Source organism: Meleagris gallopavo, chromosome 1 (genome assembly GCF_905368555.1).
Source record: "Meleagris gallopavo chromosome 1, MGAL_WU_HG_1.1, whole genome shotgun sequence".
Classification (NCBI taxonomy): Eukaryota; Metazoa; Chordata; class Aves; order Galliformes; family Phasianidae; genus Meleagris; species Meleagris gallopavo.
The window spans coordinates 141,004,247-141,028,328 of NC_139404.1; the positions used below are offsets into that span (position 1 = coordinate 141,004,247).

At 37.4% G+C, this 24,082-nt stretch overlaps 1 protein-coding gene across 4 annotated transcripts in view; it reads left to right on the forward strand.

Annotated features, from left to right (window-relative positions):
* Window positions 1-414: 414 nt before the first annotated feature.
* Window positions 415-24,082, forward strand: part of NALCN (sodium leak channel, non-selective) — a 217,496-nt gene continuing 193,828 nt past the window's right edge. The window contains exons 1-3 of one of the 4 annotated variants that reach the window (XM_085215561.1): window positions 415-830; window positions 10,308-10,454; window positions 12,785-12,967. In XM_085215561.1, the coding sequence (XP_085071687.1) occupies window positions 10,347-10,454; window positions 12,785-12,967 (291 nt within the window). In that variant the 5' untranslated portion in view covers window positions 415-830; window positions 10,308-10,346. The remainder of the gene's footprint in view (window positions 831-10,307; window positions 10,455-12,784; window positions 12,968-24,082) is intronic. The other 3 variants (XM_085215563.1, XM_085215560.1, XM_085215562.1) reach the window with 3 other exon arrangements.

Consider the following 24,082-nt stretch of genomic DNA (forward strand, 5'->3'; position numbering starts at 1 on the left):
TTTGATGCTATCATAGCAACTGCATTTGCAGGATTATCTCTTTGATTTTGCTAATTTTACAGGCTCAGTGGGCTATCAACTGGAATCACTTAAAGAGAAAGTATAATTTATTGAAATTCACTTCTTTTTTTTTTTCCTTTTTTTCCCAAAAAGATAAAAATGCAGATTGGAATGTGGTGACTTCAGTGACAGAGGTAGTTTTCCAAAGTATTTTTTGAGGTATTCCTTTACAACAGGTGATGCTGGGCTCTCCATTCATTCACTCGTAGCTATTTTGGGCCTCAATGAGCCAGCAACACACTCCGAAGAGCACCCTATAGGCTCAGACTGATGCTGGGGGCCGAGGAGCGGCACCGGCAGTGGCAGCTGCCCCAGACGTATCATCCCGATATGCGCTCCCAGGGCTGCGTTCTGCTTCCTCGTTGCGTGTTGGCTCTGCATGAAGGCACAGGCGGCCTCAGCTCACCCTGCGGCTCCCAAACCATTGAGCTCTGCGCCTCCTAAAGCCGGAGGATTCAGAACCCGGGGTGGATTTTTTTTTTTTTTTTTTTTTTTTTTTTTTTGGCCTGTCTGTGCGTATGTTGCGCGGGGTTGGCCTCGTCCCCTCCTCGGCCGCTCCCCGGTGCCCGCAGGCCGCCCCACCCGCCGCCGTTGCCGAGAGACCGAGGGCGGCCGCCCGGTTCCGCTCCCCCCGCTCCGCCGCCGAAACACCGCTAGCATCTCACACACCCGCGGGTGCCGGGGCCGGCCCCTCCCGAGCGCGCCATGAAGGCGGATGCTGGCGGTAGGTTGGAGGCATCGGGCGCGGCTCGCAGTGCGGCGCTGGCTCGGTACGGTGACCCCCGGCTCCTCCCCGCTCCATCCCCGGCCCCCGGCGCACCCAGCGCCGCTGACCGCCGCCTCGTTCCCTAGGCCGCCGGCGGAACGCGCGACGAGAGGCCCGGCCGGGGCTCTGCGGATCGCCGGGGCCGTGTCTTGCAGAGCCCCGCGGTGGGAGGGGGCCAGCGCCGGGGCGGAGTGGGAGGGTGGCTGCTCGCCTGGCTTGCCGGAGCCGGAGTGCCGACATTGTGCAGGCTGAGTGCATGGCTAGCGCCGAGCCCGGAGTGGGGCCCGCTCTGCTAGTCTTCGTCAGCCGCCGGGTGCGGGGTGGATGGAGAGAGGCTGAGCTGAAGCGCGTCTTCCCGCAGTCAGTGATCGGTGTCTGGGGTATACGTTGGTCCGGTGGAGAAAGGCATACTTGGGCTTTTCTGTTCGCATCTTTTTGTTTTAGCGCTCCTGACTTCAAAGGCACGTTTCTAGGAAGAGCTGAGATTTCCGATGGCCTTTAGGTACCCATCAACCTATAAGTTAGCTGTGATTTCTTCAGCTGTATTGTTGCATTCTGAATCTCTCACCAAGAAAATATTCACAGGGACGTAATGCCATCTAAATGCTCTTTGGGTCTTTGGTTTTTGACATGACATCTCAACTTCCCATTTCATTTTCCCTCTATTTGTTTCCTTCTACAGCCACCATATCCCTTCAACCCCCTAAGCGACCAAAAAAGAAATAATACCTATTAACAATGAACTATTTTTTGCTATGTAAATCACAAAATTAAGAAACATCAGTGGATGGATTAAAAAAACATCTTCTTTGAGTTGGTCTATCAGCCTGCTGCAAGTGATGAGTGTACCTCTATGAACATCTAGGAACAGCTGAGAGAATTCTTTAATTGCTTCAGCTAGGTGCATTGTTTTTAAAATGAAATTTTAAAGCTGTAGCAATCAACAGTGTTGAAGTATAGATCCATAGTCATTTTGTTTGTTATATTTTTTTATTTTATTCTGAAGTTCAGTCCACCAAAGTTCATTCACATTTAAGATACACCTGGAAATACCAGTTTCTAACATCCAAACTGTTTTAACTTCTTCCTTTTGGACACTGATGTCACAATAAGCACCATGTGGTGCTGTGTGGCATTCATTCCAATCCATGTCTTGAATCACGTAGGTTTTCAGGCCTTAAACCTTTCACCCAAGAAAGTAGTATCAAGCTTTGTTACAGGAGATGTGGGGCTGCAGAATCAAACTCAGGAAGAAGTGAGAAGTCAATGATTTTCCAGAATGAGAATGCCTTCTTGGATATGTATCATGATGAGATACAACCTTCAGTGTCTTCTGGAATTTGGGATTCCCCTCAATGTTACTGAGGAATTTGGGCAGTTGAAAACAAGTTTTTTGATGTGTTTATGAGTAAAATAGAGGCAATGTAATTGTGAAATCAACTTCTTTTTACTGTATTACCAGTAGAGTATTTCCATGGTTTGCGAATGATATGGTTTTCCCGTAGCTATTGAGCTTGAAATCTTTTTGGAAGTAAAGAGTAAAATCAGCCTAATATGCACATTATGGGTTGAATGACATTTTAATTCCTTTTTGGTCCTTCTCTCTCTTTTTTTTTTTTTTTTTTTTTTTTTTTTTTTTTTACCTCTGTATGAAGTTCCCTGTGCCAGTTTACATACTGGTAATAGTCCTGTCTTGGGAGATACTGTCTCCGGCCTATGGTTTCAAACTTCTTGTTCTTCTGGTTTATTTATTTGCCCTTCCTTTATTTTCTCTGATCTATCTGTGATGTATTCATCTTTCATCTCTTTTTCCCCACTGTGAGGATACTCAAGCAGTTGCACAAGATGCCCAAAGAAACTGCACAGTCTCCATCCTTGGCGGCTTTCAGGACTGTACAAATATGGACAGACATCACACTTCACCATGCTTGAGCAGGAGATTAAACTAGAGACACTGTGAATCTTTCCAATCTGATTTAGCCTGTGATGTTGTGGTTTCTTCTTTCCATTTATTTTTTTTTTTCCCAAAAATAAAACTTTCACAACTTTGCCCTTTTATTCCTGGGGCATGACATTCAGTCACTGTGTTTATGAAAATGGCAATACATTTCCAAAGTTTGTAACTGCAACATGCAAGAATTCTATTGCAGCAATGAGATCAAGTATCACAGGTCAATCTGTTTGTCATAAAGAAAAGATGAGGGAAGAGTCTTGATCTTATTTTAAGAATTTCAAGTTTAAAATACATGGATGTTGGCTGTTTTTCTGGGAATTCCTCAAATGAAAGAAAGAAAAGTATTTGGAAAGGGAAAATCATTCAGTTTTTTTAAATAAATACTTCAGCAAAAATTGTAACTATGCTGAAAGAATATAATCACTACTTATTGTATTTTTAATGTATTTCAATTTAAATTGTGAAAAGATGTGTATACAAGGTTGGAGGCTCCATAGCGTGTAATTAGTGGTACAACAAAATCCCAGCAACATTAAAATAATCACTTAAGCAGGCACTATGCCAGCCTTCTGCCTGTAGAGAAACTCCTTTCCACCCATTCATCATACTGGGAAGGGTGCCCTCAAGGCCTTCTTTTAAAATCCTATAAAATGTATCTTCTGCAATATTCATACGAGATTATGAAATGTGGGCTGTTTTAGAAAGGATGGCTTTCTCCCTGAATCCTCTTGAAGAATAACTTGCTACCTGTCCCCTTACTTTCATATAGTGCTAAAATGTGATTTCCACCTAGAGAAGAGCAGACCACAAAAGCAAATCCCAGAACATAGCTCTTATATTTTTTTTCTAGTATGACTCTTTACAGCTCACCGCTGCATTTTTTCATCAGCTTTGGCCTTCTAAGGGTTTTCATATAGACTAGACTGCAGCAGACTAATCTTAGGACAGCAAGTGATAGGTGGGTGGTCTGCACTTGAAATGAACATTTGAAACAATCTAGTTGTTAAATCACACTGTGGATCCATACAGGGAATACACTGCCATCAGTATAATATCTACACGTAACTCCTGTACCACCAGTGGCCATCATTACAACTACAGCATTTGAAATATCATATTCAGTTTTGTTTTTGTTTTTATTTAATGTGGTTCCTTAATTGAAAAATGTGAAAACGCAACACTTTTATATAAAATTATGATGCTCATTGTCTAGGTGGATATGTGTAGGTTCTCTAGAATTGTGTCTTTAGTTGTTGGAAGGCATCCTGTGAAAGGAACTTGTTGCATGACATGGTGGAACAGTAATGGTAGTCTTACATCTTGTTCATGTGAGGTCTGTATTTATGCACAAATTGATATAAGATTCTTCTTGCTGAATGGTCTTAATCATTTTGGCTGTATCTGAAAGGAAGAACTTAAATTTAAGAACTAAATATGGTATGAGCATTGTCCTTAGTCAGAAACAACACAGGAGGAAAGAACTATAGCCTGGGTGCCTGTTGTTTCTTTTTTCAGCCTAAGTGTCCTACATGCAACGCTTGCATCCTTAAGCCAATGTTAAACTTTCATTGATTGTTGAAACCCAGCGTGATAGTTTTGGTCTGGAGTTCCATTAGTTGGGCTCAAGCTGTCACTTCTTTCTTACCTATATCCAAATGATGTGAAATTGTGAATGAAAGTGGTTTTTCAGATATTTCCTTCATTATACCTTTTTTTGTTTTTTAAATCTTCTTTGGTTTTAATAAATCCTGAAATTTTGTCATCTGTTAGCAGTCCGTTGCATGTAAAGTAATGAGGAGGGGTTTTGTACAATTCATTGCATAAAATAATAATACCACACAAAGATAAAAATCATGGACATAAGCTTTTCTTTGAAACTACTTAAGAGTTAAGAACATCCATAGTGTCATGTGTCATGTGATTGTATCCTTTGGAATTCTGTCTTTACCCTTCTAAACTTCAGTGCATCTGTGCTGTCATGCATGTAATTTTCTCACTTCACATGTTCTGATACATGAAAATAAATCTTAAAATATCATGTACATTCAACTGCACCCAAAAGCGTGAATGGAACAGGGACAGGGACAATTTGCTAGGAGGGAAGGAAGATGACTATGGAAAGAAGGAAAACGCCTGTTTTTCCTTTAAGCATATAATGCATAGTACAGCTAAGAACAATTTCTTCCTTCTTGCTGTGCATTTTTTATTTGTTTGTTTTCAATATAATATGAAAAAAATGTTTTATCATCATGCCATATGTATAGGTCTTGATGTCCTCTTCCTGTTGTCCATTTTATCTTCTATGGATAGTAAGAAGTTAAAAGATAATTATTCTATTACAAGTTTAAGTGAACTGTTTGTGTGTTCTGATTCTGGGAAGAGTTGAACTGGAACTTACATCTTCAGACAAGAGAGAATTTGCATTGAAGAGAGTTCTTGCAAAAGGCCAGACATGGGAGGACCTTCAAGCAGTGCTCTCAGGTGACAAAGTCAACAAACTGTGAGACAGAAATATGTTGGAAACCAGACATTGCTGATTCCAAGGATTTATCTGATTTTTTGAACTCTCTCCATAAATTTTAGATAGGGATATCTGCTTTATTTTTCTATTTATTTTATGTGAAGTCATTTTTCAACTGGTTTCTTTCTATCATAATATTTATAAGCACATTTCCCTGAGCTTGTAGTAGGAACTGCTTGAGCAGAATATGCTATATACAGCAAACTTTTTTTTTTTTTGAACAAGACACAGAGTTCTCAGGTTTTGATGTTGGGTAGGATCAGCTACTTTTTTAAATTTGTCTTTTGATTTTTGTAGGAAGTGCAAACTTCCATCAGCAGAGGTGTCTTGCGGTTAGTGTGGATATCACAAACTAGGATTAAATCCTCTTCAAACTTTTTCTTAGCCTGCGTGCACAGTCAGTTTTAAATTTACCAATTATTGTGCTAGTATAGTTTCATTTCAGCAGAAGCTGAAAATTTAGTGTAATGCTGATAAATTTAGTGTATTATTAAATTTAGTTCTCAGGTGGTATAAAAGGTTGTTCACGAGGAGAGAGGGAGAACAGGCTGACCAAATGGATCAGAAGGGGCACAGTGAGTGAATCATATTCTGTTTTGTTCTCTTCCTTTAATTTGTTTTTCTTTCTAAAAATAGAGGAGAGTTTCAAAAGCAAATAGGCTTCATTCCTTCCTGAGAAGGCTGGCATCTGTGCTACAGATTTTTATTGCTATTGTAAAGAAAATGCTCCAAAGAAGTCTGAAGTGGATGTAGCCCCAGAATTCCATGATATTTTCTTGTCTCAAAACCTGTCTTTTCCCTGCACCCAATATTTCTTAAAAAGTCTAGAGCTAGAAATATATCCTAGAGAATTTACAAGGACTTTCATGTTAATAACAGGTTGTGATCAAAGAAGGACCTAATGATGTATGTCAAAATCAATGTGGGAACTGTGGGGGTGGATTTATAGTCAGGGTTTGGGAGAACTGCAACCTCCCCATTAGCACAGCTTGGTGTGGTGCTCACTGTATGGTGCATGCTGGAAGGAGTTCCTGCACAGCTCCCTTCCTCCCATTCATCTTTCAGTTAGTTCCCTTTGACAGGAAAAGGTGCAAAATGGATTGCAGGCCAAGAGTTAAAACAAGATGTTCTTATATTCCACAAATGTTTCCTCTTTTCTGTTGGATTTATAGGCATGGATTTAAGGCTACTTCTTAAAAAGAAGAATTCTGATCCCCTTATAGTTATAACGTTTAAGTATGTGAACTGAATCCGTTATTCACATCTAAATTTCATGTATCCAATAAAGAGATAAACAAATAAAGGTGTCACTCGGTATAAAGGTAGATGGGATTTCTTTAGAAGGATATGTCTCATCTTCCTACCCATCAGATTTCTAAATAAGCAATTCTGAGAAAAGCATAAAAAAAACAGAACCTCTCTAATGGCCATTTGATAATTATTTACTTTCTTCTCCAAATGGGCACTTTAAGGAGTGTTCTCTTTAAAACAATTGCTCATTTTTCAAATTCTGAGACTTCTTTCATGATTCTCTAATTGATTGTACTTGTCTTATTGATCCTTTATTTATTGATAAGTGTTTTCTTAAGAGTATACTGGGAAATGCAGAAATGATAAGCATAAAATTAATATTTTATTGGTTCACTGATTAACTTTTATGTAAGTTTGCAAAGAAACATACATGCAGGAACATTTTAGAGAGCGTTATTTTTTCCTTCTAAGGTTTTGAGAACTTCAGCCTCAAAGAAATTGCAGTAAACTTATTATTGTGCTAAGTGTAGCCATTTTAAGATTTCATGACCTCAAAAAATACACCATTTCCAAGGCTTCAAGCATTTCTAGCTATACTTGGTTTAAACAGAGAAAATAAGTAATTATATTAGGCTTAGAAACAAAGAGGAGAAAGAAGGAAAATTTAGTAAAGAGAAAAAAGTAGTGATGTTATTTATGGGAAGGTAGTGGAAACATGAAGCTTAAGCACAAGTCTTAAAAGAGCAGACAGCTTGTATGGATATGCTTGTATTGCAACCTTCACTTGTTAGAGGAGGACTATAAATCTATCATGTTCATTTTACAATATTTGCATATATTTATTGTCAGCTTGTAAGTTTCACTTGAGGCTACTGTGATTCACTGTCCAACGTGAATAAAGATGTCAGAAGTTGTCCTTTATTTTGTACCTTTACATTGTTTCTTTTTCTTAATTAAAAAAAAAAAAGGACAAAAAACAAAGCCACAAAACAAACAAAATCCCAACAACCCAGAACTGTATAATTTCAGATCTTTCAGCTGAAGACCCTACATTATTATGGTCTATGTAAACTTAGACCAGTAGTTTAGACTTTTAACTAATGGTCCAGGTTTTAAAGTGTTAGACGGCAAATATGAGAAAGATGCATATAGACTGATCACGCTGATCATAGAGTAGTCATAATCAGGAGTTTTAGTTTACTAACAGCTATGAAGGAGTGTAATCCACAAACCTCATAAAGGCTTTCAAAGAGCACTTTACATATGTAAATACACAACTGGAAAAAGCACAAAGCACTCTTCTGAGAATGGAGCAAACCTGAAACAGGAAAAAATAGAGTGGGATAGACACAGAGGGAGCTGGAAGAACATGATTTGGTGATGCTTGCCATATTAGTAAAGAGTCAGCTGGGGGTGTATGGATGCCATGTGGATGAAGAGCAGCAACCTGTGTGGTGAAAAGGCCATTTGAGGCCAACAACACGAGCAATTCTGTAGTGTTGAACTCACTACTTCTTCCAGCTAATCAAGGACAGTTTCTTTGGCATTCCTGCTGCAGTCATCAACATACCTTGTGATATTGATGGACAATTTATAGCTTTCATGTATTTTGTATTAGATAGTGCTGGCAGTCTTTTTGGAAGTGTAGTGTCACTCACCTACAAGCCAGATTTTGTCTGGGGTAAAGGTCTATAACAAGGTCGAAGATCTTGCTTTCTCCTTCCCCTTCACCTTCCTGAAAAACCATGCCTAAGGGACTGCATTTCATGCATGACAGTTTTTATGCAAGCCGTGTGCTCCCTTCTGAGTAGGCTGTGATTTCTTGAGAGAATGCATCATCGTCTCTTTGTGTTTATTCACATTCAGGGATGCATGGTGTCTGGGGGAAAGCCGATGCTAATATCTAGGTTTTCTTTCTGCACTTGTGGTGTGTAGTGGTTGCTACTTGCATTGCTGAGGTCTGCAGAAGGCTCAGACTCCGTGCCACCCCAGCAGGAATGTCCAAACTCTGCTTAATCTTGTGGAAACAGCACGTTTTGCTCTCTGCTCCCATGTATCAACATAAGCCCCAGAGGCAGCCAACTCTCCCACTGTTAGCTTACTAGCATTACTAACATTAAAGAAAAGTATTAGAAAAATGCATGCTAATAGTAGAAGTACATAGCAGAAAGACTCTTTTGATTTCAGAACAGAACAATAACATCTGTTTGCTACTTAAGATCGCCTGTTTGCCTTCGGCTTATTGGGCTTTATCTTAGCCTAGTATAATAAATGAAAGTGTCACCATAAAATTAAATGGCTTCAGGTTAAATCCATCCAATGATTACTTTGGATTTAAGTTCACAGTAATAGCCGCCTTCGCATATTGGTCTGAATTTTCTGCCAGTGCTGCTAGGTTTCTCATAATTGTTTGAGCTGCATACTTTCAAGTAAATTGGCATAAACTGGGAGCCATGTCACTGATTTATATAGGCAAAGCTTTTTAATAAAAAGAAGATCCTTTTAATAAATACAAAATCCGTTTGGCATGAAACCAAAATCTCTCAACATCCTTGTTATGAAACTTAGAAAATGTGGGATAGATGAGTGAGGTGGGTTGAGAACTGACTGACTGGCCGAGCTCAGAGCAGAGAGTTGTCATCAGCAGTGCAGAGTCCAGTTGGAGGCCTGTAACTAGCGGTGTTCAACAGGGGGTGGTTCTGGGTCCGATCTTGTTCAACATATTCATCAGTGACCTGATTGAAAGGATAGAATACGCCCTCAGCAAGTTTGTTGATACAAAGCTGGGAGGATTGGCCAACACACCTGAAGGGCTGTGTTACCATCCTAGAAGACCCGGACAGACTGGAGAGCTGGGCAGAGAGAGATCTGATGAGGTTTAATAAGAGCAAGTATAGAGTCTTTCACCCGGGGAGAAATAACCCCATGCATCAGTACAGGTTAGGGGATGACCTGCTGGAGAGGAGCTCTGCAGAGGACTTAGGAGGCCTGGTGGACAACAGGTTGTCCATGAGCCAGCAGTGTGCCTTTGTGGCCTAGGAGACTAGTGCTATCCTGGGGTGCAATAAAAAGAGTGTGCCCAGTAGGTGGAGGGAGATGATTCTCCCCCTCTTCCCTGCCCTGATGAGGCCACATTTAGACTATTGTATCCAGTTCTGAGCTCCCCAGTTCAAAAACAGGGAAGTTGAGGGAGTCCAGTGGAGAGCCACAGAGATCATTGCGGCCTGGAGCATCTCCTATGAGGAAAGTCTGGGTAATCTGGGTTTGTACAGCCTGGGGAAAAGAAAACCGAAAGGGGATCTGATAAATGTTTGTAAATATCTAAAAGGAGGTGGGAGGCAAATGGATGAGGCCAGGCTCTTCTTGGTGGTGTGTAGCGATAGCAGAAGGAGTAATGGCCTAAAACTTGAACATAGGAAGTTCGGTACTAATGTGTGGAAGAATTTGTTTACAGTGAGGGTGAAGAAACACTAGAGCAGATTGCTCAGAGAGGTTGTGGAGTCTCCTTCTATGGAGATATTCAAGACCTGTGTGACCACTTACCTGTGTGATCTATTGTATGGTATCTGCTTTAGCGATAGGTTGCTTTAGCGAGAGGTTGGACATGGTGACCTCTTGAGATCTCTTCGAATCTCTGTGATTCTGTGATTCTGTGATTCTGTGAAAATGTTTTAGATTAGTTATAAAACTGTTCAAAAGGGCATTATAAAATAGTTTTGGTGAATTAATGCCTTTTCTCTTTTTTTCTCCCCAAGGACATTTCATGATCATAGATAACAAAAGTTAACTTCAGGATGCTAAAAAGGAAACAAAGTTCAAGAGTGGAAGCCCAGCCTGTTACAGATTTTGGTCCTGATGAATCTTTGTCAGACAATGCAGATATTCTGTGGATTAACAAGCCAGTAGGTATCTTTTTCCATAGTTATTAATTGTAAGTTAAATGCAACTTATATTGTTGAAATATGACTTTTAAGAAAAGTTCTGAAATAGTAGTCAGAAACAGTTACTGAGCTGATCTGCAAGTTCTTTTTTTTCTTTCATTTTATTTTTTTCAAAAACTCAGAAACTAAATCAAAAGGCTGGTTTTCCACATAGAGGTGATGGAGATGATCAAATAACATTTGCCAACATTCATCAACTTGGGTCTGTTCAGCTTTAAGAAAAGAAGACTGAGAGGGGATCTTATTAATGTTTATAAATATCTTAAGTGTGGGAGGCAAAGGACAGGGCCAAATCTCTTTTCAGTGGTATGTGGGGACAGGACAAGGGGAAATGGCCATAAACTGGAACACAGGAAGTTCTGCACAAATATGCTAAAGAGCTTCTTCACAGAGGGTGACAGAGCACTGGAACAGGCTGCCTAGGAAGGTTGTGGATTCTCCTTCTCTGGAGATATTCAAGATCCTCCTGGATCTGTGTACCCAGATGTAGGGAGCCTGATTTGCAGGGGGTTTGAACTTGATGGTCCCTTCCAACCCCTATGATTCTGTGAATCTGTGATCTACTGATTGCTATTTTATACAGCCATGTTTTCAACGTCTCTGTTTCTTACGTAGTTATTAAAAGTAGAAGTGAATTTTGCAAAATGAGCTTTTGAAGAGAATGTCAAAAAAAGCATTTCATTGTTGAAATGATAGCCAGCAGTTGATAGTTTGATAGTTTGAAAGATTGTTTCATTAGGAACAAAGCTATTAGCAGAATGGACAGGATTAGGAAAATGCCTTTGCCACATAAATATGCTTGTTATTATTAAATCACTTCAGCAGTCAGTGTGCATCTGGGATTCCTATGTTTTTTGACTGATTCATGATTTTGTAGAAAAGGCATTTTTGTGCTCCTCCTAAAGGAAAATAGAAAATTTTATTCTGTGAAAGTAGAAAGTAAAATATGCTAAAATAAATACTTATTGTTGGTATGACTTTCATTTAATGAAACTATCATGTCCATTGCATTATGGATCCCAGATCCATACTGCTTTGTTCCCAATTCTTAACACGTAAATCATTTACAACACCCATATATTAACTATTCGTGGTAAATAATTTTAAAAAGAATGTTCACATTTAATTTTGTAATTAGCTCAAAATGTTATTGCAGGAATATATGCAGGGTTATTTATATATGTTTCTCAGTGCACAGTATTCAGCTTTTTCCTTGCCATACTGCTAAACAAGGTGCCTATTGCTCAGTATGTACAATATTAAACTTTTACTAAGGCAGACAAGAAGTTTATATATAAGCCAAAATTTACAGTTTATGTTATTTCTTTTCAGTTCATACAAGGCTTAAAACAAGGTTTGTATAAAAGTGACATGAGACAATGCATCAGATGACTTCCACTTTTGGATTATTAATTTGGGCCTTGAATATATAAACAGTAGAGGTATTCAATTCAGGTCAAATATGGTTACATTTAGGTGAGCATTAAACGAAGTAAATATTCTGGCCATTTCTTGATATCAGAAGGTGTGAATTGGTGTAAATGACTGTATAATTTTTTCTGCAAGTCTATCTATACTGATACATTTTGGTTTCTCATTAGACATTCAGTGTGGTTGGCATTGAATACAGCCTTATTAATAATGACTGTTTTGAGACGGAGACCTAAGTAGTTTTAGAAATGAACTGTTCTCTTATAGAAACAAAACTTGTTTTGAACAAAAGTGTATCCTGTTATAGAAGAAGTTGTTTTCTGTGACAGTCTTTTTCTATATTTATTCTGATGATTTTAATTCCTGTGCCTCTCAGTTAATTTTTGGAATTATGAACTGAAATAAAATCAACTCATCTAAAAAAAAAAAAAAAAATCAATTCACCTAACTGTGAAATTAAACTTTTCCACAGATATTTTTATTTAATGCATTCACCCAATTTATAACATCTAATGTCATATATAGTCTGTATATGAAGTGTGTCAAGTTGTCATTTGAAAATAAATAGGATTGCAGAAGTAGAAAGAGTAGAATCTTTACTCTTGGTAGCCTGGCTCTTAATACTTAGTTTATGAATTATACAACCTCCCATATTACATAATTAACAACTTGTTTTGTATATTTCAAAAAGTCAAGAGTGCTTACTTTTGAGATTAGGACCTTAAATACGTGTATCATGATGTAAAAGAAAACCACGAATGTGTGTTTACAAGAAGTGTCAGTACAAGTTAGAGAGGATAAATATTTCAGCTGGTTTTAAACATTAAAGCAACATTGTGATGTCTTTTTTTCTTTTCCAGTGGGTACACTCTTTGTTACGAATCTGTGCCATCATCAGTGTTATTTCTGTTTGTATGAACACTCCAAAGACTTTTGAGCATTATCCTCCTCTCCAGTATGTGACATTTGCTCTTGACACTCTACTGATGTTTCTTTACACTGCAGAGATGATAGCAAAAATGCATATCCGTGGCATAGTTAAGGTAAGTATTTGGAAATTAACCTATATATGCTCAAGAAAATTGAGATGGATACATACCACTGACATCTGATCTTTCTTTCATAACTTCTCAGTTCCTTTTGCAATGAGTGTTCTTAGCTGCAAGAAACACCATGTCATATAAACAGAAAAAACAGATTGAGAAATGTGTGACTTTACTGCATAGTTAATCTCCACCTAAATTTAATACCAACATTCATAATAATTGTTTACTACTAGGAAATAGATAGTTTCATTGTATTAATTTAAAGAATGAAAAGCAAAATAAGCTGCATGTACATTAGCAATAATCTTTTGTAAATGTCTGGTGATGCATATATTGATATAGAACTTGGACTGCCTTTTCACAAGACTGGATATTTTGTTATGTGATTACTTATTTAAGTAAGAGCATTATGCCCTACTGTGAGCTGAATGAAAACATAATCTTGCTTTACTGTATTTTTTTTTTCTTAATGGAATGCATATTGGTAAACAAATGACTCTGTTATCATATATTTAGTGTTGTTGCTGGACTAAGTTTGTATTGGTAGGTATGATATGGGAGAACAGTAACCTGCAGAATTTTTCAGTAGTCATCAATTTTTAGCATTATTTTACTGATCGTTTCTACAGTAAAATAAAAAAATACAAGTTTGTCTTATATATAGTAAAATACATCTGTTGTGCTTGTTAACAATACAATTTTTTCACTACTGCAGAGAGCAGATAATCACTGTGTTGATCTTCCTTTCACTGCTGAAAGGTCTGGTGACTCCAGAGACAAGTTAGCTCTTCGGTTTGTTCTGAGTTTGTGGATAGCACTTTTTGTTTGCTGCCAAACTAAGATATTATGCCACCATATGTAATGAATTTTAATAGTAAAAGTTGAAGCATTATTAATATTGGTATTTAGGAAGTTACTGAAATAAGATGATTCTGATAAAATATTTTCACGTTATGTAAAGCCAAAGTAATCCTTTGTGAAGTGGTATTTCTGACTGCAAGCTATGCTTGCTTATTCATGGAGATATCCATTAGGCAGGTTGTTATGAGGACACAGAAGCTCACAAATGGGGAATTAGTGGCCAATATGAGCATTTGAACAGTGCAAAGTTAATGAGTTACTATTATAGCCAGTATGAACTTTGCAAAGAAGTAGGTATGCAAATACTGTAGCAGAAAGAAAGAGATGGATGGCCAACAGCATGACTTTTGTACAGAGCTTGTTTTCCCAGCCTTTGTGTATGGAAATACCATCTTCACTCACAGTCAACACCTAGAGGCAACGAATAACATATTGATGTATATTCTAACATCTTTCACTGGATTGTTTAAATTGTTGTTTTTGTGGATATTATGAACTTATCTTTGAAGCATATCTGAAGAGTTTGTCCTCAGAGAATGAGTAGCTGTCTGGAGTTTGTTCCACTGTCCTGACTCATGTTATACATGTATAAATGAGGATGCAAATTACTTGATTTGCACACTGACATTTTACTCTTCCTTTATGGGATAGAAGTATGGTAAAATAGATTATGCATAACCACTGTTGTGAAAAGAAAAAGTAGAAACTGACTGCATTTATTCTTACTGCATTTATTGTTATTTTAACAAATGAGTATTTGCTTATGATTAATGTCTTTTAGCATTCATCACTGAATGCAGTTACATTTAAATGAATTACTTTCTTTGATGCTATTTATAGTGTTGTAGAATAGTTTAGGTTGGAAGGGACTTTCAGAAGTCACGTAGTCCAACCTGCTGCCCAGAGCAGATCCTGTTAGATGAAGTTGCCCACAGTTGTGTCCACATGAACTGTTGACTCCTCTACAGATGGAGATTCCACAAGCTCACTAGCAAGCCTGCTCCAGGATTTGATCAAGCTCAGGCAAAAAATATATTTCCCTAGTACTTAAGCAGAATTTCTATGTTCCATCTTGTGTGCATTGTATCTTGTGTCATCATTGTGGACCTCCAAGAGTTTCACACCATCTTCTCTGCATCCCCTGATGAGACAGCTGCAAACAGCAGGGAGCTCTCCCCTCTACCTTCTCTTCTGAAAGCTTAACAAATCCATGTCATTCATCCTGACTTCCTGCTCTTTTCAGTGATCCTCTGCTAGACTAGCTCCATTATGTCTGTGTCTTTCTTGTACTGGGGAGTTCTAATCTCAACTCAGCTCAAAACGAGGTGTGGATGTGGTCACACAAGTGCTGATTAAAGGGAAATGGTTACTTCACTGCTGGCTGCATTACTGATGTGTTTAGGGATGAATTGTAGCTGAACTATGTGAACTTGTATTATATATTGTAATCTTCATAAAACAATGTTAGAATAGGATTAGCATTAATTTGTGTGAGCCTTTAAATTAGAAGTTAAAAATATGCTATCCACATGTTTCTTTGAATGTTAATCAATGAGTAATCCATTTTTAGTGAATTATTTTATTTGCTCTTTGGATTATTGATTCTAAGGAAAATATTGCTTCAATTATTCTTCCTATAACTCTGCCAAGAACATAATTATCTATGGACATAGTGGCAATCGAAGTAAAATACAGCACTGTTTAGAAGCCTATTAACACATGTTAAAGGTATTGTATATGAAACATCTTTATTGGAGAGAAATTGTCTATAAGTTATGGTCCTGATTTAAGTGCATTAAAAACTTTTAGGGAACATGGGATCAATTAATGTATTGCTGTATGATTCTACTGAACTTTACCATCAATCAGTAATTCTGTAGAGCCTTTGGATTAGAAGTGCTAGCAAAATTTCAACCTTGATTAATGCAAAATTTTGGTCCAGAGAGAAATCTAATTTATGGAGAAGATAGGCACTATTCACTTAAGTCTCAATTTATAACAGTATAAGTATAGCTGAGCTAAGAAGATTTTTGAAAATGTTAAGTCTCGTCTAATTAACACCTTCTGAGGACGAATCATAAATTTACGTACTCTGGTTACCAAGGGGTTTAGAAAAGGTAGTTTCTGAAAATTCTAGCCTTTTCTCTGTAAAAAGATTCTCTTTTCCCTGTGTGAACTAAGTGACAAAATAAAGTGATGCATTCATCCAAGTGCTTTGTTACCTCAGAAGGAAAGTTAAACTGAAATGTTGCCATGAGGTTGTGTCTTCTAGTGTTCATATTTCCTCCTGAATAATTATTCTTGCTAATTGAATCTATTTAAAATTTGAGCCACCTGTACCTTGTAAGTAATGATTGTTGCTTGCCACATTTGACAAGACAATTGATTCAGTCAGAGGACTTCATGAATTACAAAGGCACTGCTCATACTGATATCTACCACCTGCAATACTGACATATATTCAGGCAAGGGGCTTGAAATATAGACATTAAAATAATCAGATGAAATCAGGGTCTTGAGGTGCTTTTGTTTTCAAAACAGTATGTTGATATTTCTTATTATTACTGTTATCATATGCTGTTGGCTTCTAATAGGTGTTTGTTATCCTGAAATGGCTCTTCTGGAAGTATTGAAATGGGGATAAATGCACAGTCAGATTATATTATGTATATAGGCACTATCTGGGAAGAAAAGACTGCAGAGCCTATGACGTGATACTAGTATAATAGTTTCTGTATTATAGGCTATTGTTACTTTTCATAATTTTAAACAAATGCTAATAACATCTATACCATAGAAACTCATCTCTGAAAAATGTAGTACAGGCTATAATTTCTTACTGCCTGAGGTCTTCTAAAATACAAAATTCTAGGACCATTTGTGCAATGTTGGTTGTTTACATTATATAAAATGTATATACAAACATTAAAACCATCTTGTAATGACTTGTAAAGTTTTATGAGTTAGAGAATTAGACCAAGTCTGTTTCTTACAGTATAATTTGACACTTGAATTCTAAATAATATTCTGAACTGAAGAATGTTGGCCTCTGTTACAACTCACTGTGAAATAATGTGAAATAGCTCAGAAAAAAAAATGTGCACACAGTATTAAACATATTTGAAATACATTTGAAATTGAAATTGAAGAATAACTTTCAAGAATACTATCTGGTCTCCAACTGACATTAAAAGTTAGGTGTTGATCACTTTGTCAAGTAAATTATTAAGTAGGTATAAAAGAAAATGTTGCAGATAAATTAATGGACTATCTGGATTACTCATGCCAATATTTTTGTAGGAATAGAATATGAAGCATGCTAGCAGGTGGCTACTTAACTGTAGTATGTCTTAAAAAGGCCTAATACTTCAGAAATTAAAAATTATTATCTGATGTGGTATGTGGCAAAAGACTAGGAATTTAACAAAACCAGCTTACTGTGAATTTTAGTAATAGGATATTTTGATTGAAGGAGTTCATGCTTCTATTTTAATCACTGGTATCAGAAGAATACAAACAGTAGGTATCATTATCAAGAATGTAAAGTCTCCCAGTCCTTACACAGTGTTCAATCTCATCATTCATTCAGTTCAGTGAAGAATTCTGTCTGAGGTGTTTCAAGAGGTTACTTAATTTCATTATATTTTTGATCCTCTCACATAGACGATGGAAATACATTAACTTAGGTCATCTTTCACAGCTATGCGTAGGTACATCTGCTCAGCAGATACGGGCTAAATCGCAGTCCCCTGAAACATGAAAATTCTGTGGTACTAAGTTGGCTGCTTAATGCTATGTAGTATCAAAGGGACATCTTTTATGACAGTATAGCAGGCAGTGATGGCTTTGTTATCAACCAGCCTCTAGAAGAATTCATTTTCTGGCAGTAAAGGCAGGGAGACTAACTTCTGATGGAAGGACTATGCTTTTCTTTTCAACAGTGTTAGTGTTAGTGAACATAAAATCAGCAAAGTAAGGATACCTTACTTTAAAGATATTGTTGTTATAAGTTTCTACTCTCAGGCTTTGTATTAGAAGAAACAGTCCATGTAAACTACTTGCATTAGACACAATTGCCCTGGTAGCATTTAAAATAACCAATGAGAAAAATGTGCCAAAGTCCAAGGAACTGCAGAAACTATGACTAGATTGCAAAAGAATTCATATCCATGTCTCATCTGAAAATTCTGTTTGTAAAGAAGAAGAGATGAATGAAATCGGTTTCACTCTGTAAACATTCTGAGAGCATATGGAGTTATCGTCATTATACCCCATACTCATTGCAACTTCAAATCACGGTCACGATGGTATTACACCTAGATCATGTGAAATGGAGGCATGATTCATCTTATTGCTCTGATACCAAAGGAACTCTCTGAAATAAAATGTGTGAGAGTTCCCTCCTCTGTCTGTTAAAAAAGTCTAGTTGACCCTTATTTTGGTATTATTATGGCAGAAATTAGAAATGTCTTTTATGGGATTTAATAGAAATGTTTTTCTTTCCATATGTCAGCTAACAAAGGAAGTTAGAGGAAGTCAGTGGTAATGGCCTTGACATTTCTACTATTGTTAAATCAGCTACATTCACAGCAAACTTTTGTACAAACTAAAGGAGTTGCGACTGGAAGTGTGGGACTTTTTTCAGTGACACAAATTGCTATTCAGTGACTTCAGTGTTCCTCCAAGTCTGAAGTCATACAGGAGCTGAAATAAAGCTTAATCTACTCCCAGCCCCATCACAGAACAGACAGGAGCTGTTTCTATTAAATACTGCTGGCCTGGTTCCTTCATTACCTGAAATCAATGGCTTTCAGCATGTCAGGTGTTGTTGGGCAGTGTTAGTGCTATACAGGCAGCCTGTTGTCATCACCATTTTTCTGACATGTGCTTTGGTTGCCGTAGCTGCTATCTCTGTGCTCCAGGTGAGAAAGATGAGGACATAGCTGGCTGGAGGCTTGTCTAAACAGCATGAACTTGCTGCTATGCTCAGTTCTCTGCAGCTAAATGGGGCTGTGCTCCCACAGTATACAGGCAGCTGGAGGCAGAGCAGGAACTTCTGCCTTGTGATGAATACTCTGGTTGCAATCATCTAAATTAGGCTTTGCCATGCTTTCTAGTTGCATGTTGCCTCTTTTTTTTTTCAGTCATCTTTGCTTGCATTAAATACCTTTTTGCTTCTTAGTTTTAGGATTTAAAATAAAAACAGTTTTAGTAGAACTCATCAAAACTAAGTTGTGGGTCTGTAGTTGTCTGTAATTAGCTGTTTACATTTGTATCTAATAGAGGCTCTTCCAAAAGTTGGTTCAGCTGGCCTGTTTGTTGATTATAAGGGAAGCTTCAAGTAATGAGTCTGAGTGGTATCACCTAATCTTTAGGTATCTTGCAGTGAGTGGTTAAACAAATTCATTAGAGTTTTTTTTTAATTGATCACTACAGAAAATACACATATAGCTGGGTGCCAGCTTGGTCTTTAACTGTGGCATTAGCTCATTTATGCTTAAATGATTTTATTCCATAATAATAATCCTCATCTAGAAGTTTGTCTTGACTCATAGATTAACAAATTGTTAACTTACTGCAAATATCTTTTTTTTTAGCCTTCTTTTCAGTATTTTTAACATTAAGCATTCCACCTTCAGCTAATGAGAGTGGAGTAATTACAAAATCAGTCTAGTCCTTCTGATGACTCATGATGATACAAAGTTATTTTCAGTGAAACCCTGTCAGATCATTCAGTAGCTTTCAGCAACTTGATCAGGTCAGTTTGTCCTGTGCTACACTCTGAAAACAGAAGATGGAAATTCCAAAATGCTTGCACTCTGTGGCTTTAGATAAGCTGGTTACTCCACGGCATTAAATGAATTAAGGATTGGGAAGTTGTATTGTTTTCGAAGGCCAGATGGGAGAACAGAATATGTGGCTCCTGTTCTCCCATGTCAGTGTGCACAGATGGCTTGTGGTGCCTGGTGGTGAGTACTCAGTTGGGTGTGCAAGTCACAGGCAGGATTGAGATCCTCAACATGGAAGGCAGGAAAGTAGCCAGCAGAATCAGTAGTAGGGATGAGAAAATTCTAAGATTCTATGATTGAAGATAGTGTAATTCTGTGGAAGGTAAAAAATAGAGAATATTACTTGCCACTGGTAACAAAAATGCTCATGAAGAAAACGTGAAGCAAAGTTCCAGTTAACTTTAATTTTGAGTTTTGATTATGCCTAGGGATTATGAGGTGAAAATTATTTGTCCTTACAATAAATTATTTTACATATCTATATGGAAGTTTAGAATTTGTCCTATATATAAGGTTATTAGAATCTTAGATGTTTAGTGCAGGTCTCACGCTATTCTATGCTGGGAGAATGTATTTTACAGCAAATTGACTTAAAACTTAAATACTGGAATATCCAGTTAAACATCTGTGACAGCTATGATTGATAGGCTTCAAATTTCATAACAGTGTTGATATTCATTACTAGAATAAGCCTTTCAGTCCTGTGTTGCAGTTCTGCTAAGCACATATCCATTGCAAGGACATTGCTTTCCAGCCTATTGGGATCCTGTTGCTAGCTGAATGCTCTGATGCTGTTTTCAGTCACAGGAAATTTAAAAATTTAAAACTGATTATCACAAGAAAAACACATAGGAAATTGCCCACAGCATGCCGTTAGTTCATTGTTACTGCCTGGGGGCAGGATAGAGCCTGCTGCACTAAAATATACACACCTGTCTCTATGGTTACTTGCTCCTGGTTTTGATGGAGTGTTTATTGCAGGGAAGTAATGACTCATATTACACAGTGTGGCTTTTTGCACAATTTTTGCCTTTGAATACTAGAAAATCAAAAGCATTTAAATTACTTTCTAAGCTTACATAGGCAGTATTTCAAAAATAAAAATAATTTCTCTAACCAGTCAGCGGGTCATAGAAGTTTTTTGTTGAAAATTATTTTGAGGGCATGGATAAACATGTCCAGTGTATTTAGTGAGTTGCTGTGGTGATCATAATTTAACCTTGAAGCTGATAAGAAAAAATATAAAATATATTGACTTTCATAATGTATTTTTAAAATACTTTTTCATATATAGCCTGATAAGATGAATGAAATTTTTCAGTGATGTTACATAAATAAGAGGCATTACCTATATAAAAAAATCATCAAGAAGAAAAATTATAATGGCATCCAAATCTCTGTGCAAGCGAATAATAACACTTTTGTGAAGCTGTATTTTCATGAAAAAAGACAAAATTTTGTGGATTTTTTAAGGTATTAACATCAGTGGAAAAAATGTTTTGTGTATTGTGTTCACCACCACTAATGAGAGTTTTTAAAATATTGCTTTCTTATGGCTGCATTAAGATTGTTGTTTCCATAAACTTTTCCTGGTCATTGTAGAATAAAATGCCTTCATCAGCTTTTAGTAATGCTAATTAACAAATGATAAAATCCTCCTTCTGAAAAAGGCCTCTTCCTTACGTACTCCACCTTTCATCATTGTGGCTGTTTTCTGTTGAAGGAGAGCTGCCAGCGATGGTCGTAGATGCGAGTTTGCCTATCAAATCTCCCAACTCAAATCTCTCAGATCTATCTGATGCTTCCAGGTTTGAGCTCTCAGCTTGAAACATCTGGATCCAAAGCAGCCCGTTGTATCTGGAGACCTGACAGTTTTGGGATGGCAGCACCCTGCCCAAACATCATGTCGCCTTCTCAAGGCATCAGAGTACCTCCAAAAACAAGTAAACATTCATACACATGGAACTGGGTAAAGAGCTGGAGTCTACCCATAGGACTGGCATCCTGAGGAGGTTATGCTAGAGGCACAATGTTGATGATGATTCTGGGTTGGAAGGCAACCATAGAGATTGTAGTAATCTGTTGAAAACAGGGCCTTCAATTTATTTATCCATTGTGCTATGAAGCTGTCATGAGTATTTCCAAGAAGGGAGGTACTAGAAACCTGGGCAGTATAACTGGGCAACCTGTTCCATTTTTTAGCTGTTCTCACAGTAAAGATTTTTTTTTTTTTTTTTTTTTTTTTTGCGTACATCCTGGAAACAGTGCAGTTTCAGGTAGCATATTAATCCTGCTCCTGATTAGCCATTTTAAGAGTTGATGAACCATTAAGACATCCAAGGGAGCTGCGTCAGCAGTAAGACAATCCTTATGGCACTGAATACAGTTGGCTAATGAGCAGATGGAGGGGGAAATGAAATTCAGGTTGTCTGTGTGGTAACCCATGAAATCTCTCTGCAAGATGTGTTGTTGGCACCCATCTGGTGTGGAGCAGTGTCTGTAGAAAGCAGCTGTGTTACACACTGGTGGAACTTCCCACCCCAGAGGTTCTGTAGGCATACCAGGTGCTGACAGGGAAGTATGAGTCCCCTGTTAACTACAGGGGAAGGCCATGCCTGACAGCTCTCCACGTTTAACTGTCCTCATTATTTATGCCTCAGCTGAATCGAGATGCTGTATGCTGATGTTGAGGGTAAAAGAGGGGTGTTGAGGCATTCTGTTCCATTGGTCTGTGAAAACAGCCATTCCCTTTGATGCTTTTGTACTTGAGGGAAGGAATATTGTGTTTTCATGCCTGTTAAACTTCAACAGTTCTGTTTTAAAATACTTTCTTTAATTCATTTTTTTCCACTGTTTTACAGAAAATGATGTTAGAGGATTTCTGGCAGGTAAAATGGACTTTGCTTGACTACTTGAAAGCCTTGAAAGTTCTTAAATTCCCTAAAACTATTCCCTTTTGTTGATTGCATAGGTCTTTCTCTGAACTGCCCAATTAACTATTATATTAACTATATATTAACTTATATTATATATTAACTATTCTATTTCCGATCTAGTCTTTTTTTGTTTTCTGGGTAATTTTTGCTATTAGTGGCAGCAACTGAGATGGTGAATAATATAGATCAGAAGCCTCTGATTATAATATGAAAAGTCAAATGCTAAATTTGATTAACTTCGTTACATAAGTTGACAAAAATCAAGCATGTATTCTGTCTGCACCTGAGATTGTCTTTTTATGAATGAAATATTCATGATAATTCCTAAAGTAAACTGAAAATTTCAGCAAATTCACTTTTTTTTCCCTTAATTTTATAATATGATTAAGTAATGGTGCTGTTGTCGTTATTGCTGTTTTATAATTGTGGATTTCATTTGTGTATGTTTTCTGTTTGTAGCATACATAGACTAACCCTCTAATTTAAAGGACAACAAAAGCTGTGTTTTGTTTTCTCATATTATGATTAGGGCAGCTTTGTTTTGCTTGCTGTAATATCAAGTGATTTTTCCAAGGCTTCTCCAGTACAGAATACAAGATTAATGTAAATACTGCATTGTGTGTAATGACAAAGATAAATTAAACAATTTGTAACATATTCCTTGGAAGCATTTGATGATGGAGCAGTTCAGTGCAGTACACAATTAGATACAAATTGAACTTGTGTAACTTGGTACAGTAATATTACACAACTATAACCATTCAGAGTTATGTTTCACAACTGTAATTCCACTGGCTCTTCCAGATGAACCACTGTTATGTGAATAGATTTTAGAATGAATTTTAAAGAAATTCTAGCACTGTGAATGAAGATTTTGAAGAAAAGAAGACACGCAGAAATGAGAAGTGTTGGCCTGATCTTTTATTATTTCTTCTTTTCTCAAGTACAGTATATATTTTGTTTCATTTTGAATAGATGCTGTCACACCCGCAGAGGATTAAATTTGAAGTTGCCACCCATTATAGAAAGAGAGAAACCAACTAATGTTTGATACATGAACAAATCAGATAAATAATTTTATCTGGAGACAGGACAGGAGAATTCAGAACAGAATTCTCTGTTATGTGTGAGGATGGTTTGGGGAGTATTTGAAAGTTTGGGTGCTAGATTGGATTTGTCCATGTCATTCTTCTACTAGATAAACACATGAACTGCAGGATTTTAAGGAAATGGGAGAAGTTTGGAGATTAGCCAGAAACATATTGGGTGTATGTGTAAGTGGGGTGGGAGTCAGATACCCTGTTGTATGTATTTTTATCTGTGTTTGCAGGAGAGAGAGAGTTCACACGAGATTCTCCCTTGAGATCTGTTTTTTTCTCTCTTCTATTCCCACTCCTTTCCCTAGTGTCCGATAAGGCCGTGGAGGGGAAGGGTGATCCTTCTGTCCCCAACTTAGTTGTGCTCTCTATCTTAGCTCATGCTTTTTGCATTATAGTGACAACAACGTAGGGGGAAAATGGCCCTTC